This window comes from Lytechinus variegatus, chromosome 11 (assembly GCF_018143015.1).
Source record: "Lytechinus variegatus isolate NC3 chromosome 11, Lvar_3.0, whole genome shotgun sequence".
In the NCBI taxonomy this organism is placed as follows: Eukaryota; Metazoa; Echinodermata; class Echinoidea; order Temnopleuroida; family Toxopneustidae; genus Lytechinus; species Lytechinus variegatus.
Window position 1 is genome coordinate 24,956,204 of NC_054750.1, and position 19,801 is coordinate 24,976,004.

At 36.9% G+C, this 19,801-nt stretch overlaps 1 protein-coding gene across 1 annotated transcript in view; it reads left to right on the forward strand.

Moving 5' to 3' along the window:
- LOC121423495 overlaps window positions 1–10,630 on the forward strand; it is a 45,099-nt gene extending 34,469 nt beyond the window's left edge. The window contains exons 14-18 of the mRNA XM_041618843.1: window positions 1,059–1,171; window positions 5,790–6,073; window positions 7,501–7,567; window positions 9,479–9,737; window positions 10,144–10,630. Coding sequence (XP_041474777.1) covers window positions 1,059–1,171; window positions 5,790–6,073; window positions 7,501–7,567; window positions 9,479–9,737; window positions 10,144–10,587 — 1,167 coding nt within the window. The 3' untranslated portion in view covers window positions 10,588–10,630. The remainder of the gene's footprint in view (window positions 1–1,058; window positions 1,172–5,789; window positions 6,074–7,500; window positions 7,568–9,478; window positions 9,738–10,143) is intronic.
- The last annotated feature ends 9,171 nt before the right edge of the window (window positions 10,631–19,801 follow it).

Sequence of the window (19,801 nt, forward strand, 5' to 3'; positions counted from 1 at the left end):
TTTCAGGCCTGAAAAGATGCCTCAAAACTGAGTTTCTTCCTCTGTTTTCTCTTGCAAACTGTGCAGAAATTTTTATTTTGAGCCTATTATTTGTATCATCATCAAGCTAAAAGTGTCAAGATTACACTTTTCCCATCAAGATACATGACGAGATTTCTAAGATTCTGAGTAGCATGAAATTCGGAGATCTGATTGGCTGAATAAGGCTTCATTACAAGAGGCACGGGGAAGCATGGTTTAGATCAAAACTTTTGCCTTTATTACAATTTCTTTTTATGAATTCAATCACACGTTAAGAATGACTCTTCTTATTTACAGTGATACCAGAATAATGAAATTTGAAATAAATTTAGAGCAGCAATGGCCGAATAAAAAGAGGCGTTTTGGTTCGCACCCAGCTCATTAAATATGCAGAACATCTCTAGTCATGAATATCACTATGAAAGAAGCTACTTTTTGAGGACCTGCCTCCTGACTGAAGGAGGCAAGGGAGCATCTAATTGCACGGACATAAAACGGGTCTTTCTCAGGTGAAAGGGGCAGATAACTCGTTCGTCGTGAGTGGCATTTTTCTTGGTTAAAAGGGTGCACTGCAGGGGCAGTAATCTAACACTTTTTCACTGCTTCATAAAGATAGGGCACTGTGCCCCCCCCCCCCCCGCTCCCGGATCGCCGCCACTGGGCTGCTACGTGATTTACAACAGCGGTTTATATCCTATAAAGTTCCTTGATCTCTTAAACCTTACTGAAACACTGCAGTTTGCAGAGGTTGGCATCAAGTATGATGATTACATGAATGAAGAAGAAAGCATTAATTTTTATCAGTTTCGGTCCCCTCAATCCTCCATTTCGATTCTCCCTTTTTATTTTAAAGATAAATGTCTTCGGTTTTTTATCATTATTATTAATACAGTGCAAACATTAACAGAAGGATATCAATGTATTACAATAATTTGCAGATTTTGGGGAATACCATTCCATTGCAGAACATGGCAATCACCAGATGACATTGTTAGTGCAGTAGTTGAATGTATTTTGTTATTTGTTTCATTATACAGGATATCCGAATACAGGATTCCCCAGAGGCGGTATACAATATCTTGACCTATGTTGGATGCGGTCTCTCTATCCTCAGCCTCCTCGTCGCATTGACAACTTATCTCTGGAATAAGTGAGTTCGAGGTAGTCGTTTTGCAAGGGGACAGCACGCGCGGTGAGCGCTGCATTATAGCCCAGTCATTTTAGCCCAAATTTTTACCAAACTTGGAACAAATTGCAACAGAATTTTTTTTATCACAATGCATTTCTGTAAGGTCCCTAGTACAACATACTAAAAGTCCCAAACTTTCCGAATAGGGGAAAGGCATCTAATTTGCATAAATCCAAGATGGCTGCCAAAATTAATTGATATGCCTTATCCTTAATATTTTTTGTACAGATCATGGAAAAATCTTGAAATGAATACGCAATTCACTATGATTAAGATATCACAATTCGGTTGCAATCGTTTCCGGGACTGTCCGGTTCATATTTTTCGAAAAATGTGAGAAATTATGCCAAAATTTTCGTGTTTTCGGTCAAAAATTTGCATGTGCATTGAAATCTTTCTGTTTTAAAACATTAGCATCAACAACTAATGTAAAATATCAGCATTCGACAAGAATGGGGATATATCAACGAAAAAATTGATATGCTTCATAACAGTATTAATGTCTTAACTTGCTTAGATTAAGGGCAAATACATCCGAATGTATTATGCTGTATTGCGATAAAGTGACACCAAAAACCAACCTCCGTGTCCAGTCACTCTTTTATATCGACTACAACGCGATCGCTTGGATGCCTTTGAAGATAGTACAATATACTAAATCGGTCTTGCCTCGCCTTTGTTGGTGTGACTAACACGCGTAAATACAATGACGTCTAGCGATACAAAGGTGTATATTTATTGATATGTGGGCAAAGGGCCTTTTCTTCATTTGAAAGTAACATTTATGTTAATGAAATTTCTTAGAAAAAGTTAGAGGATGCATAATTGATCTGCATGCTGTATGCAATTACGTTCAAGAACATCACAGCATAGTCCCGCAATAGCTTGTCAAAGTTACCCCCTTATCCGTAGCTCAACTATTAAAAATATCGTGCTTTTTGGAGCCCCCGATGTGATAACGCGGTGTTTTGCTACAAAGAAAAAAACTTTTATTGTCTAGAAATCACTTGGAGGCAAAAGAGCAGGCTTTTCTCTTTGAGTTACATAATGGCACATCAAAGCCTACCCTTTCAGGGGTCTTCTGAAGTCACCAAACCCTTTTTGTAATTTGCTCATTTCTTGGAAAATTCGCACAATTTTTAGCTCCATTGAGGCAATAGGCGTTTCCCCTTTGCAGTAAACCGATTTAATTCTTTTGTAAGCACTTGGGGATGAAAAAAGAGATTTTCTTCTATCAGCTAAATTTAAAGAAGTGCTGGCACAGCAAAGTCTACGGGGTTCGCTAAAGTCATTCACCCCTTTTCCATATTTTGCCAATTTATGGAAAAATCTATAAATCCGGAGCCCTCATTGAGGCAAAAATATGTTTCTGCTACAGTGTAAGCCACTTTTATTGTTTTAAAACCACTTGGAAACAAAAGAGTAGCCTTTTGTCTATGTGCTACGTATAAAGAAGTGCTGGCACATCAAAGCCTACATCCTTTAGGGAGCTGCTGAAATCACCCCACCCCTTAAGCGTATTTTACCAATTTCTTGTAAAATTTTGGAGCCCCAATGAGGTAAAAGGCGTTTCCCCTTTGCAGTAGACCACTTTTATTCTTTGGAACCACTTGGAGATAATAAAATTAGATTTTCCTCCATCAGCTACATACAAAGAAGTGCTGGCACAGCAAACCCTACCTCTCAGGGGTTTGCCGAAGTCAACCATCCCTTTTCCATATTTTGCCTATTTATGGAAAAATCTATCAATTCGGAGCCCTCATTGATGCAAAAATGTTTATATATATATATATATATATATATATAGCAAACCACTTTCATTGTTTCGTAACCACTTGGAGATTAAAAAAAATCCTTTATATCAGCTACATATAAAGAAGTTCTGGCTCAGCAAAGCCTACCCCCTCAGGGGTTCCCTAAGTCTCCCCACCCTTTTTGTCTATTTTCCCCTCCTTATTTTATTTATAATTTATGGGGAAAATCTGCCAATTTGGAGCCCCTATTAAGGCAAAAGTTGTTCTGCTCTATAGCAAACTTCTTTCATTGTTTCGTAACCACTTGGAGATAAAAAAGTAGATTTTCCTCTATCAACTACAATAAAGAAGTGCTGGCTCAGCAAAGCCTACCTCCCTTAGGGGTTCCCGAAGTCTCAAAATTGCAGTTTTTGACCCCCCCCCCATTCGGGCAAAAGGCATTTCTGCTATATGGTTAAGTCACTTTTAATATTTGAAACTTAAAGATGAGTAGGTTTAGTCTATCAGCGCATCGACCCTTCCCTCTTCAGGGACTCCAAATTGACAGATTTTCCCATAAATTGGCAAAATACGGCGCATCGACCCCTTCCCTCTTCAGGGGCTCCAAATTGACAGATTTTCCCCATAAATTGGCAAAATACGGAAAAAGTGCTACTTTGGTATACAGTTAAATAGTAGTATAATAGGCAGGTCTAATAGCTGTACATCTTATTTTTCTCTTGAACTTTGAGATCGAGCAAGCAGAAAATGTCATTATTTTGGTGTACAATGTCACGTGACTAGCATATGATAGTTTCCGTGCCTAGACCTTTTCATGTTAAACAATTAATACAGTCCAAACAGAATCGAATTTACGTATTTAATGTTAATAGTAACAATGTTCTTGTGGTATAAATCTTTGCTTACTGATATTTATGATACAGCGATAGTTTGAGGAAGTCAATGTTTATAGTATATCGAGGCCGGAATTGATATGATTTGTAATCGGGTCTGAGTACATAGTCTACACTGGCGTCGTCTGCTACGTAAACTTAATGAGCGAATATGACCAAAATTAACCATTATGTTTATGCAAATTAGAACACTTTCCCCTATTCGGATTTTCTGGGACTTTTAGTATGGTCTTCTATGGACCTCAAAGAAACGTTCTGCATTGGAATAAATTCTGTTGCAATTTGTTCCAAGTGAAAATTTTAAATGACTGGACTATTATTAATCCCTGGCTCAAGTCAGACCGCAGGTCCCTATGCTAATGAGCAAAAGGGCCAGATTCATGCAAATCATCTCGTGGCTGAATCCTCCTTGCAAAATCTCGGGATTCGTGAGGTTTTCTTTCTCTAAGAATTTACCTGTTTTAACCTCAAGTTAAATGACATATTTTTACACCATCATATAGAGTAAAAGTTACTCTTTCATATTGGTCATTTATTTTGTATACAATAATTTTGTTAAATAAGTAAATTTCTGGCCTGAAAATGTGCCTCAAAACTGTTTTCCTCTGTTTTGTTTTGCAAATTGTGCAAAACTTTTTATTTTCAGCTTCAATGATATCTATATCACCATAAAGCTGAACTTCTGTACTTTCTCGTAATGCCACTCTTGATATGCGGCACCTTTTAATCGGGTCAAGATCACACTTTTCCCACCAAGGTACAAGACGAGATTTCTGAAATGTTGTACTTGCATGAAATCCAGAGTTCTGATTGGCTGGATAAGGTTCACAGAACAACAGGCGCGGGGTATTTGAGATTACCACATGGGAAGTGTGACCTTCCCACGAACCCAGGCACTGGAACCGTTTGAATTTGCCATTGTGTGGTCTCTGACCAATCAGAGAGCAGTATTCTTGTTTTCAAGCTGCTTAATGTTCTTGGCAAATGAAAAGTGTGATCTTAACCCGATTAAACCAATTCTTATTTGAAACCTATATCCTTTCAAAGCATACATATTCAGTTTTATAATGATATAAAAATCATTTGGGCTCAAACAAAAATAAAGTGTGAAAATAGCAGCTACATTTATTTGTAGCATTTTTTAGATCAAAATTTTAATCATATTACAAAATCTTTGAATAAATCCAAACTCATGACCTAAAAGAATGATTCTTCTTCTTTACAATGGTACCAAATTCATAAAATTCGATGCATAATTAGAGCAGCAAGGACCGAATGAAAAGAGATGTTTTGGTCCGCATCAAGCTCATTAAATATGCAAAACATCTCAAGTCATGAATATCACTTGGATGAAAGAAGCCACCTTCTTGGGACCTGCAGTCTGACTGGCACCCCTTTTGGATTTCGACTTTCCTAACGTTTGCTCTAACTTTAGCATTTGCCTATTCATCAAAATTGAATATATGCAACTGCCATTCTGTACCATCAGATATGAAATAATATGTTATCTGAAAGATACCATATCTAACCCTTACCCTATAACTTGAACATCGATACGTATCTTAATAACTGAATTATGCCCAGTATTTTACACCGAGGAATCTCCAAAATGTTACTTTATTCAAATGTTACTTATTTGCCAAGAGTATGGTCTGGTTTACAATACTTGTTAAGGATCGGGTTTCACGCGCCAATACTTGTTAAGGGGTGCATTTTCAGAATATGGAAATTACTTGCTCAGGGTGCTTTTCGAGAACCCATGGTCGCGCATGGTATCTACTCGTAAATCGAAGTGCCCCCCCCCCCCCCCGGATGCATTACAAGATTTTGATTGTTTGTACAGTTTATGAATACATCGACTTTGATTTCAGTTCGATTCCAATGTCGTTATGAATAATTGTTAACCTTGTTTCAATGTTTCCATCTTTCTAGGGATTTGAGGGCGAAACAGACCAGTAAGATCTTTATCTGTCTATGTGCAACCTTACTGTGTCTCTACATAACATTCGTCATCATGATCTCTCTGGATTCGATCAGAGATTACCGTGAGGTTCAAGCAGGACCTTGTGGGTTCCTTTCAGCCCTTGTACACTACTTCGTTCTCTCCTCTATTGCATGGATGGGAGTGGAAGGATACAATACATATCTTATCATTGTGAAGATATTCAACACCTACATCCCAAAATTCATGATCAAGGCCTGTCTGGCTGCATGGGGTAGGTTTAGTACTTCTTTATTTTCTAAGACCAGCGTGAGGCAGATCAACTACACCCTTAATAGTCCTTTCATACTTCAGTTTTGGATATGCATGACATACTGGCCAGCATTTACATGGTCTCTTTAATATAGCGTAATTACTGGTAACTCAATATGGAAAAGTTACTTCGTAACCAACAAATCTCTGTTGCGAAAATTCCCTTTATGAATGGTTTGGTTTATAACTCTGAGCGATGCTGTGCATGCACAAGATGGTGGTCGTTACAGAATCCGGGGGACAGTATGTCCATCTAAATCCAATCATTACTATGTGAGAGCACAACCAAAACATTTGCCAGGATTGCATGTTTTGTATAATTAAATAATGTGAGTGAATCATTTTGAAGTTGTCTTGTAAAGAGGAGGAGCAGGTAGTCATGTGATTCATGATATGTCATGGTAGAATCAACCTCCTAGAATTATTTCGATCATTACATGCATGGAAGACTAACAGACAATCTTTAGAAGATAGCAAAATCTCAGTCGCGCCAAATGGGTAGGTCAAGAATAAAAAAAAAAGAGAATGAATTATTTTGTACATACTCAAAGACCAATACCAACAAAAACTCCTCATTTACACACACCACGAACACACCCCACCTCCAACATCCACACACATACAAACGCACCCACCCTCTCTCATCCATACCAGTTAAAACACCCATAACCTCAACGCACATAAGCTCGCACACACACATAACGCACACCTATACATGCACTCACAGACAGTTGACAAAGGAAACACTGATATGATTGTTAATCAGAAAAAGTGAACTGATTTTTTTGTGAATTGTTTACTCTGTTGGTGCGTAAGGGATGATAATGCGTTTGAGGGAGGATTGTTATATGGTGGTGTTCTGAGTGTGTGTATGTGTGATGAGAGTGTGTGAGGGTATGCTTGTACACATTTTAACATTTGATTAAATGGTCCACTTGGCACAATTTAGATCATGCAGTCTTCTGAAGATTGTTTACTCTTTCATGCGTGCAAAGATCCAAATGAAATGATACCAGAAAATACTGGAACCATGGCTCTATCAAATAAGAGCGTATGATGAAATCAAAGTCTTCATGCTAAAAAAAGGTCGGCCTGAAAATTATGGGACATTTTTTTTACCGTACATTTTGAATTTCACAAGAAAGGAAATCGATTAAAGACAAAAACATCAGGTTTAAAGTTTTGGTTTTGATTTTGAGATAGGGGCTTAAACGTTTAATGTTATACCAAGTACATGTATATTCCTTTAGTTTACCATATTATTTCTTTAATAATAAAAGTTTAGACTAGTGCATAGAATGAAAAGTCAAATGTTACAAGTTCTTGTTTATCGATATACAAAAAATATATTTTCATAATAGGTATTCTTGTGTATGTCATTGCTTTCAGGGGTTCCTGCCCTTATTGTGCTTCTCACAGGGGTTATTGCCAGAGACACATACGCCCATGATGATCTGTAAGTAGTAATGTTTGGAAAATTTGATAAGGGAAATTTTGATTAAGATACAGCTGACTTTGCATTGCATTGTAGATATAAATACTGAGCTCCCAAATTTTTTTCCTTTATATACTTAACCAGTGGCGTACCGTGTGTCACGGCATGGGGGGACCAGCATAGATTGTGGGTCACTTAGTGATCGCGCGAAGCGCGCACAGTTGCCAGGTATACTGTTCTAGTAGAGACATTTTGAATGACAGTGCCATTAAACGGATCTGTATCTGACTGATCAAATAATGTGAGCTCGAAGCGCGAGCTGAACATTTTTTATATTCAGACCTAAAGAGGGACATTTTAAGCAAATGTTTGTTATCATGATACGTACATGTCTCGCTAAACAAACATTACGAGCGCGAAGCGCGAGCTGAAATTTGTATATATATTGAACCCAAACAGGGACATTTTTAGGACCATATTTTAGGAATCGGTTAAGAGTATACATATCTCACCATAGTCATTTAATGCGAGTGCCAACCGCTTCCTGATTTCGTTAGAATTACATCTGAACACCAGAATCATTGTAATCCTGATTAACATACACTGTTAGAAAATTTATCTTTGAAATAAAATAAGTTCCTGCAGCAGAGTCTCGAGAACACCTGTAATCTTTAATACCAGATTGCGTAATCTTAAAGGATTTTGGTATTTGGTGTATGTAATTTTACAAATTTCCTTAAATAAAACACTCTTTTCCCCTTTTTCTAACAGACCTGTTCTGTTAAATTGTAGAAAAATTCCTGTTTCATGAATTTACAGAATGATTCTGGTATTGCTTTCTGCAAAATCTTCTTTTATTTTTCTGTAAAATCAGGTTTTTTTTAACAGTGTACGCACCTCACGTATCAAATATTGCGAACGCGAAGCGCGAGCTGACAATTTAGGAAATTCACACCTGAAGAGGGACATTTTAAGGCTAGTTTGTAGGAATTCACAAAGACCATATACGCATTTCACTAATCGAATGATGCAAGCACGAAGCGCGAGCTGAACATTTAGGCAATTCAGGCCTGAAGATGGGCATTTTAAGGATTTTTTGCAGGAATTCACTAAGACCATACGTATTTCACTAACCAGATAATGCCAGCGCGAGCTGAAAATATTCGATATTAAGATCAGAAAAAGGGACTGAAAAGGACTGATTTTAGGAATTCATGAAGAGCAGACATATCTCACTAATCCACTAATGCAAACGTAAGCACGTCGGACATGAAATGTTTTATATTGAGACCTTAAAATGGGCAATCACTTTAAGTAGTCATGAAAAAAGCATATGCCACTACATGAAACAATAAACCAAAGTGCGAGGAAATATATTCGGTGTATATTGACTTGAATTGACAACGTCAGGTCTCTAAATATACTTGAAAACTATAGTGTTTCGAAAAATAAGCATTTGATCTATTATATCTATAGTTAAACAGACAATGAGAGCACCAGAAATAATGAAGGCATAGGCCCTGAACAAATTATGTTTCATAAAGTTATGAAAAAAATTATGTAATCTACATTAACATGACATACATAATTGTAATACAGTATTTTTATAAACAATAAGTTATTCTTTCCCACTATGTTTCTCTTCCTTTCTCCCTCTTTTTCTCCTTTTCCCATTTATTATTTTTGTCAGCCGATTGGAGGGCACGTGCCCCCCCCCCCCACTGTACTTGACCAACAATATTAATTGTATCGGTGAGCTTGGTTTGTTGTCTATTAACTCAACATGACATTTGTTTTATGATCCCGTTGAAGCATTAACAATAAAGAAATAATAGTTTGCATATCACAGCAGAGTATTGGGGTATCAGTTACGTATTAACGATTTGCAGATTTCAAGTCCTTCAAGAAAATACATTATATTACCGTTAACAGGTGTTTCCTACAATTCTGGGCTCAAATTGGAGGACTCCTGATTCCTATGTCTATCATCCTCGTCATTAACATCGTTATCTTCATCCTGGTCATTCGTCAGTTGTTCCAGTCAGGAAACGTGGCTGGTCGGGTGAAGAGGGAGGCTGAGGTAGAACGTAGAGAGACCATTGAACGCGTCCAGAATGCGATTTGTATCTTGCTCCTTCTCGGTCTGACTTGGATCACAGGTTATCTTCTGCTTATTCCATCATTCAGTCCGGTAAACATAATTATAGCTCCAACTATTCTAAAACATATTTTTTGGTCTATATTTCTTGTTTCATCTCAATGATATGGCATACATTCAACTTGGATCGAGCCGACCTTTAATATTATCTAAATCGACTATGTCGAGCAAAATTTTGAGACCAGATTATGCATGACACACGTTATTTACCTTCTGTATGTTTACAAATTCAAGTGTTCAATAAAGATTCGGCTTTATAAATTGTCGGCAGCATTACCTTTCAAAATATCCTCATCCACTTTAGTCGGTGTTACGATCTTCGCATTTCTTTTCTTAAAGGTTTCCTACAGCAATAGGAAAATTGTTGATGCCAAATAAGCATAACAGGATTTTATGAGTTATTATGATGATATTGATTTTTGTTTTGTTTGTTTAACAGGTGGCTCAGCCAATCTTTATCGTACTGAACTCCTTGCAAGGACTGTTCATCTTCCTACTCTACTGCGTCAGGAAACCTCACATCCGCAAGAAATGGGGGCTCACTTGCTTTGACAAGAAGAACGAAGTCAGCACTTCCTCTGGTGGTGTACAGAGTTCACTAAGCCCGTCGAGCGCATCAGATGGTGTCATGAGTACGATTGGATTATTATCCCAGGGTCTATCTGATAAATTACCAACAAATAAAGCGGACCATGTATCTCTGCACAACCCAGCATATGACGTCGGGCAGATTGCGAAAGACGTTGCCCCACCACTCGACAATGACGCCCAAAGCTCTAACGAGGGGCAGAAGAGCCAGGAAAGTGATGCAACGGATGCTGGGATGGTTAGTATCCATGTTATTGAACCAACCAAAGAGTACCGGGAAGACGACACTATGTAGTGCTAAGGCAGTTCTACAGCAGGATCCATTGCTAGATCGACTGAAGGGGGGCTAACATTACTGACATTTTTACTCTTTTGTTTAATGTGTTGAGTTGAAATGAAATAAAGGAAAAATTGAAACCTGAGTCTGGTAATAACCAGGGGGAAGTTGCAGGAAGAGTGGCGACTTAAACACAACTGATCTTGAGGCAAACGCATATATGCATGACTTGAGATTTCTTCTTTTTTTTCGTTACGTTCAATCAAAACTCTTTCTGCAACAGCTCTCAGGGGGATTTTGAAGATACACCGTTGCCGGTTGTCGTTCGTCCTCTACGACCATCAAATTAAAGAATAGAATAGTAATGGTTTATTGGCAATACCTGAGTGGCAGCCAGTGGCTTAAATATACATGTTTACACAAAGAGTAAATATTAGTTTAATGCATTAAATAAATAATAGATTAAATTATTCAAAAATGTTCATTATAACGGATCTAATTACAGAGGAGTTCTGAGTTTAAGTGAAATTATAAATCGTATTAAATCAAACAAATATTGAATAAATAGAAGGAAGAATGCATAATGAAATTAAAGATAATCAGATAATTATAGCACAGTCGACTTCCAAAGGAAGCTTTTACCTAAAGCTGCATAAGCTCTTTCATAATGAGGATGGGTTCTCATAAAATAGAGCAGGATTCCGTGGAGGGAGTTGCTCTAAACGCACCCCCACAAACATTTTTTACACTAACATGCGAGCAGATACGTGACACTTACCATCAAATTCTAACTCTATGCATATTCAGCACCCCCTCCCTCCCTTTCAAATTGTTCCGTGACATTTTTACGGATATCGATAATTCAATATTTCTGAAGGTTTTATTCGCCATTTCGACAAGTGTATTCTTGTTGTCTTCAGATGAGCAAAGTTCGTATATAGGCTGGATAAGTCACTTGACATCTGCATATGCGGACGTGAGTGGCAGCACTCGTATAAGCCAGTTCGTATTCCTTTCTGCGCATGATCAAAAGATTCTACGCATGATCAGAAGAAAGTTATTTGTACTAAAGTGACATGGTGCTTTAAAATCTAATGAGATAAGCACCAAATTTGATGTCTTGATTATTCGTATATTCTTTTGAATTGTCGTTTTCATTTACATCCACAGAAAACAACAATGCTTCCACGAACAAGTACATTGTGCAACATGCTAAATTTATGCATTCAAAGTAGGAATGCAACAAATACCTTTATTAAGTGTTCATTGGTGTGCTATTCTAGTCACCTGGTTTATCCAATTCTTCATCCTGCTATGTAAGGCAGGCTTGCGTAATATCTCAATCTGCCTATCATGATGAGAGAAATGAAAGGTCATTTGACCAAAATTGCCCATAAATACTACGAACTGGTCTATTGGCGAAACGGTGAAAACGGAAATGCCGCCAATTATCATTTCCGCCAAAATGGCATGAATGACAAAAGCTGCCAATAAGCCAGTTCGTAGTTCCTTTCTGCGCATGATCAAAAGTTTATACGCATGATCAGAGGAAGGTCATTGTACTAAAGTGACATGGTGGTTTAAAATCTAATGAGATAAGCACCAACTTTGATGTCTTGATTATTCATATATTCTTTTAAATAGTGGTTTTCATTCACATCCACAAAAAACAACAATGCGTCCACGAACGACTGGTATTTCACAGTTTGCCAAGTACATTGTGCAACTTGCTATGATATGCATTCAAAGTAGGAATGCACCAAATACCTTTATAAGGTGTTCATTGGTGTGCTATTCTAGTCACCTGGTCTATTCAATTTCTTTATCCTGTTATGTAGGGCAAGCTTACGTAATATCTTGCTTTGAAATAATTATGTATATCATAATGAAAGAAATGAAAGGTCATTTGACCAAAATTGTCCATGAAGTAACTACGAACCGGTCTATTGTGCCCGTAATACTGTAAAGCTCACATGTGTGTGTATATAGGACATGGGCCATACGAGCTGCGGAGTTGTCGGTAAAGGGGTCTAGACAAGGCATCCTTTCTCTGGATTGAGAGGTATTCGATCGTTATCCCTTCGTTCAATGACGGGCATGGGGTCTCTGGGAAGTTTCTTATAGGTCCCCGAGACCGGTAGGATTTGAAATTTGTTCTTATAATCCAATCTGTCCATGACAACAGGGGCATTACTTTTGTATGCCTTGAGAGTATGAGGAGTTAACATCTCGGAGACGAGCAAGGCCCGACTTTTCGGCTTTCCTGAAGACGACAAAAACACACTTGTCGAAACGTCGAGTTTGGGTGGTCTTTTCAGGACCGACAATTTCCCAAGAAAGATACATGGTGTACTGAAAACTTACTTACTACACTGATAATTCTTAATCAATAGATGGTACAATTTCTGTAACGTATGTGGGTGGGTTTGCGTGTTAAATGCGTGTATGATTGTATGCTTGATGGATGGGTGAAAATCTTGGTTACATTCTTTGTGATGCGTTATGAATGACATACTGTGGTGTACTACTCGGACGGGAACTATATTTTGTCTTCATATTTGTTTTTAAAAAATGCATTTAAAGGATTATGATTCATATCACATCTTTGAATATATTTGACTTTTGCGATGCAGTATGTAAACTGACACGATAAAATTTGTGATGCGTTATGAATGACATACTGTGGTGTACTACTCGGACGGGAACTATATTTTTTCTTCATATTTGTTTTTTTTAAATGCATTTAAAGGATTATGATTCATATCACATCTTTGAATATATTTTACTTTTGCGATGCAGTATGTAAAGACGATACAATTTTTCTTCAGTTATTAATATCATTATGTTCTAAGGGATATCTATATGTATACAGGGTATTGTTCATATTTGTGGTATGTTACTCAGCGATGAGAGGTGCATAAATCCTGCTTATGTTGTTTGCGGAAACAATGATTATTTTTAAAGTATGCAAAATTATTGTTCTTCAATATGCTGCTGTAATAGAATTCTTTGTATTGTATGATATGGTTTATCCTTATGATCAGCCCCATAGATATTGCAGCTACATTCATATTGATTTCTACTCCAGACTTTTGCTATTCATACATTGTACGCAGAAAAGTTTGTATGCAAGATTATATAATTGTTAAGTAATCGTTGTACTAAGCCTACTAACCAATCACTCGTGATTTGATTGCTAAAAATACTCAGAATTTTCATGCATTGCTTGCAGTTTATGTGTCAGCCAGTCATCAACCAAGTAACGCAGCTCGAGGCATGACCATGATCTGTTTTATCGCATACGTTATGAATCCGACAAAAGATCATGAGAATTAGTTATTTCATCATACTAATAATATAGGATATTTATATTGCGTACATTTCCACTTTGTTAGGTGCTCAAGGCGCTCCTATATTACCCGGCTAAGCTAGGCGTTCATAGCGCATACAGCTTCTTAAGGAATTACTTCCTACCGGTACCCATTTACCTCACCTGGGTCGAGTGCAGCACATCGTGGATCAGTTTCTTGCTGAAGGAAATTACGCCATGGCTGGGATTCGAACCCACGACCCTCTGTTTCAAAGTCCGAAGACTAATCCACTGGGCCACAACGCTCCACAACGTCATAGTGTTCGTTTCAAGTGTTCCAGGCAATAATAATAATGATGATAATAAATACAATATATTGTTTAAACAAATAACACTTTTAATTTATACACACTTAGAAATTCGCGTTCAATTTTACACCCCTAGGGGCGCACAGGCTTGTACCTATACGAATACCCCTATATAGCGGTGCACACGTACACCCCGAATAGGGGTGTACGTACGCACCCCTATTTGGGGTGTCCATCTGCACCTTACAGGATGCATTTTGTACCCCCACCTAAAATATCAAAAAGATTGTCATGAAATCCCGTCCATTCACTTTCTGTACCGAATTTTTAGTTACATTTAGTTAGTTGGGACTCGAACTCACCTCGGTTTATCTTGTAGTCAAGATTCTTGACTGCCCATGCGTTACCGAGCATGATCGATGTTTTATCAAAAACTAATCACAAGTTTTAGTGGATATCACTGCAAATATATAATACACGCATGAGTGAATGAAACTATTTTGATAAATGGTACTTGTATCTCAATTTTGATAAAAGGTACTTGTATCTCAATTTCCCATTTCTAGTCAAACCAATTGTTAGTATCCTTTCTTTAATCACACCCGTTGGAGCCAACCTGAAAAAAAAAGAAAAGCTAAATGAGAGAAAGAGGCATGGAGAAAACAAAATAAGAAATTAAGAGGAAGGAACAATAAAAAACAAGGTCAAGAAACAAGACGGCGGCGGCGCTTAAAGGAAAATGAAACCTTTGGGTCAACATAGCTTGTGTGAAAAAAGAAAAATCAAAGAAACAGATCAACGAAAGTTTGAAAAGAAAATCTAAAATATAATGAAAAATGTATGATCATTTGAATATTGCAATCACCTAAGCTATAGAGATCCTCCAATTGGCAATGCGACAAAGATGTAAGATGTCACATGTGAACAAATTTTCCAGTACTTTTCTATATATTTCACTTAAACTGCCTTCTTTATGACATCTATCAGTAGATCATGTATTCTTTCTATAGGGTGCACGTAATACAATTTTCAAAGAAACGTCATCAATAAAGAGTTTGCATCACCATGAAAAAGAGCAAAAAGAAACATTTGAGGGTATTTCATATTCCACCAAAGGGAAAGTTTTTCACAGGTGATATCACAGATCTTTGTCGCATTGCAAATGGGAGGATCCCTATAGCATTAATGATCGCAATATTCAAATCCTAAATTCCTCATTATTTGTCCGATTTTTCTCAAATTTTCTTTGTTGTTATTCTTTGATTTTTCTCTTTCGAACAAGTCCACATGTTTCAAAAGTTTCATTCCCTTTAACCAAGGTTAGGTTTTTGACATGCCACTATAACTATATAAATGGGCCTATTAAACTTGTACATATCAAAGGATAATAAGATTTCACTGATTTTTGTCTCACCTGCGAAGCAAAGTGAGACTATAGGCGCCGCTTCTCCGACGGCGACGGCGGCGGCGGCGTCAACATCAAATCTTAACCCGAGGTTAAGTTTTTGAAATGACATCATAACTTAGAAAGTATATGGACCTAGTTCATAAAACTTTACCATAAGGTTAATCAAGTATCACTAAACATCCTATTAGAGTTTCATGTCACATGACCAAGGTCAAAGGTCATTTAGGGTCAATGAACTTAGACCATGTTGGAGGAATCAACATCGAAATCTTAACCTGAGGTTAAGTTTTTGAAATGTCATCATAACTTAGAAAATATATGGACCTAGTTCATGAAACTTGGACATAAGGTTACTCTAGTATCACTAAACATCCTGCATGAGTTTTACGTCACATGACCAAGGTCAAAGGTCATTTAGGGTCAATGAACTTTGGTCGAATTGGGGATATCTGTTGAATTCCCATCATAACTTGGAAAGTTTATGGATCTGATTCATGAAACTTGGACATAATAGTAATCAAGCATCACTAAACATTTTGTGCAAGTTTCAGGTCTCATGATTAAGGTCAAAGGTCATTTAGGGTCAATGAACTTTGGCCGAATCGGGGGTATCTGTTGAATTACCATCATAACTTTGAAAGTTTATTGGTCTAGTTCATTAAACTTGGACATTAGAGTAATCAAGTATCACTGAACATCCTGTGCGCGTTTCAGGTCACATGACCAAGGTCAAAGGTCAATGAACTTTGGCCGAATTGGGTGTATCTGTTGAATTACCATCATAACTTTGAAAGTTTATTGATCTGATTCATGAAACTTGTACATAAGAGTAATCAAGTATCACTGAACATCCTGTGCGAGTTTCAGGTCACATGATCAAGGTCAAAGGTCATGTAAGGTCAATGAACTTTGGCCATGTTGGGTTTTTTTTGTTGAATAACCATCATATCTCTGTAAGTTTATTGGTCTAGTTCATAAAAAAGTGGACATAAGAGTAACCATGTATCACTGAACATCTTTTGCGAGTTAGAGTAGTCAAAGTCAGCACTGCTGCTATATTGAACCGCGTGATGCAGGTGAGACGGCCAGAGGCATTCCACTTGTTTTTTTTACGAGTTTCAGGCCACGTGACCAAGGTAAAAATGTCATCTAGCGTCAGTGAACTTTGACAATGTTTTGTTTATCAAAATTGAAATCTTAACCAAGGTGAAGTTTTCTTTTTAATTCCATAACTTTAGAAGTTAGTACATGAATTTTGTTGAGAATATTGGGACAATAATGGTTATTAAGTATCACTTATGGTATTGCATGAGTTTCTGCTCACATAATCAAGGTCAAATATCATATGGCATGTTTGGGGCAATGATTTGTATTTTGTGAATAATTGCACATCCTATTTGTTCTCTAAGTCATCACTGCTGCTATATTCCATTGCGTTATTCAGACGAGACCACCAGAGACCAGGAGACGTTCCACTAATTTGAATTAAACGTTTGAAATGCTTTCTTTTATCTCAAAATACCTTTTAGTAATTATATATTTTTTCTACCAAAATGAAAATTTGAAAAAACGAAACATCTCTTTAGAGCCCTATAGCGATTTACCGGAATTAAGGTACTAGTATTTGATATGGGAAACACTGTGTTTAGTGCGCCATAATTCTCGAAACTTACTACTTGTCTTCCTTGGTCGCTATTCGCCACCGTACGTATACAAGCATGATAAATAATGGAAATATATTGTTATAACTAAAATTAAAAAGAATGTCCCCATACTGTAATTATTTTCAGTTTAAATTCTATTTTTTTTTCTAAGTGAAAACCATTACATTGATATACGCAAAATTGCGCCAGTGGCCGCGTAAATATTTCTGATTTAATCACTTAACTTAATAAACAAATTGTGTGTTGAGCAGACAGGGCTGTTGTGAGAAAGAAGAATGTACCTGACAATGCAACAATGTATTGAAAAATAAAATTACTTTAAAAAAAGAGCGGAAGGTGGAATCATTGTTTCTGTTTTTTCTAGGTTTGTTGACAAGCACAAATGAAAAAGAATGAGAAGTGATGGGAAAGAAAGAAAAAAAGGAAGAAAGAGAAAAGGGCAAAAAGAATAGGGAAAACGAAAAGAGAGGAGGAAAGAAAGAGAGAAAAATACAAAAAGAAGGCCAAAGGAGAAAAGATATGGGAAATCAGACGATGAAAAGGAAAGAAAGATATTGAAGAAAAATGGAAAATATAAAGAAAGGAAAGAGACAACAGAAAGGGGAAGAAAACAAATTCGAGGACGGGAACAAACGGAAGCTGGCATTGACACATCCGTGAGGTTGGAACGTACTTAGTTCAAAGATAATCTTTTGTTTTATGGAAATGTTGGCACTGTTCTGAGATTGCTAAATTAATCAAGGATGAATGTGTATAGCAAGGAAATAAAGAGAATCGATCAATCAAATGAATCCACAATGAAAAAAAAACAATCATAGCGATTCAGCATCCCAAACTTTCCAAGAGAAACCCGCAATCTGTCGGGATGAATTAGTGCAAAAGAAAACAGGTTCTTATTTTTCAGTGATTAACAAATCTAGACATACTTTCTAAATTATCATTTTGTATGAAATTTATGAAATTAATAATCAACCGGAAACAATGCAGTATAGTTTTCATGAAATTCGAGTTTTGTCAATGTACAAAGTGTATGAAGACGTATCAATGTTTGGCCTATAAATCGGTCTATACTTCAAATAAATTAGATGCTGGGAATTAAGTATCTTTGCGAAATCAATGTCGAAGCCGATGTGCCTCGTAACGCTCCGGTGTTCCTTGTTATCTGAAGCCGCGATCTCGGATGACGTGTACACTGTTAAATATATTGGCTAAAAAAATTACCACCACGAGTATATTTATGTGTCCAACCAATTTGGGGCAGTATTTTATTCAATGCGGGAAGCATATTGTCCAGTAAGCTTAAAAAATTACAATTACTTTAGAATGGGCAAAATTGTCATCACACTGGATAAATAAAAATGCCCAAAAGAAAAGCCCAATGTTGGTTGGACACACGATTACCCTCATATGGAGCAATCTTGCCCAGTGTTTTTTAGAGCGTGAGTCGACGTCGGATGACGTCAACTTCACAATCATGATGAAGAGTGTATAAAGCCAAATCAAAATCGTCGACTATCAATTGGAGGTTATTTCATTTTCAATGTCGATAAACATACAAATCCGAAATAAACCTATATTAATAAAGAAATATCGCCATTCCTAACACTAAACTATAGTTAACTTTTAAAAATGGTGACCTTTCAAAAAAGTGTTTCACATCAGTTTAAAATATGGGTACTTCCAATATATTTCTTGCTAGACGATTAAAAAACAAGTGCAAGTAAACCGTTCGAAATCCGTTATGAACGCTTCCTCCCATACAATCATCATACCATATTTGGGACGTCAACATATTTCAGCCATCCCCTCTCTCACTGCAATACTAATTTGTATCTAGTATTATACGCCTACCTGTACATTCAAATATTCATGATTTACAATCGAAAGTGGCAGAAGTTCTTCCTCGGTCGCTATGCTTAAATATATAAATCAAATCGATTTAAAAATAACAGCCAACCGCCCACCTCTGCCAGACCAGATAGCACCCTGCATTCATGCTTAAAACAAAAGCAATTATTATTAATTTTAAGGATCATAAAAAACGTCCCTAAGCGGCCATATCAATTTATTTGCAGATCAATCTCTCACAAAACATATGCTGGCGCTTCGCGCGCGTATAATGTGTTTAATGGGAAAGCTTACATTTTCTGGAGATATAAATCATGTTCACGATCGATAAATGCATACCGTTTTTAGGTATATCATATATTTCAGCTCGCATCGTATTTTTTACGAGACATATGCAAAATATATGCGTCATTCGTTTCATACAAATATTCAGTTCCGCTCTTCGCGCTTGCATTATATTAAGATACGCATCATGTTCATAGATTTTTACAAATAGTTCTTTAAAAATACATTTTAGAGTAAGTAAATCAAAAGATATCAGCTTGCGCTTTGCGCTCCTATTATTGAATTTAGTGTGATAATCATCCTGCTCTGAAGTTCCTACAAATGGTCTTTAAAAACCCCTTTCAATTCAGTACATCATAAAACCTTTTAGATTCCGCTTTATTCAAAGTAGTTGTTTGCAAAACGAGTT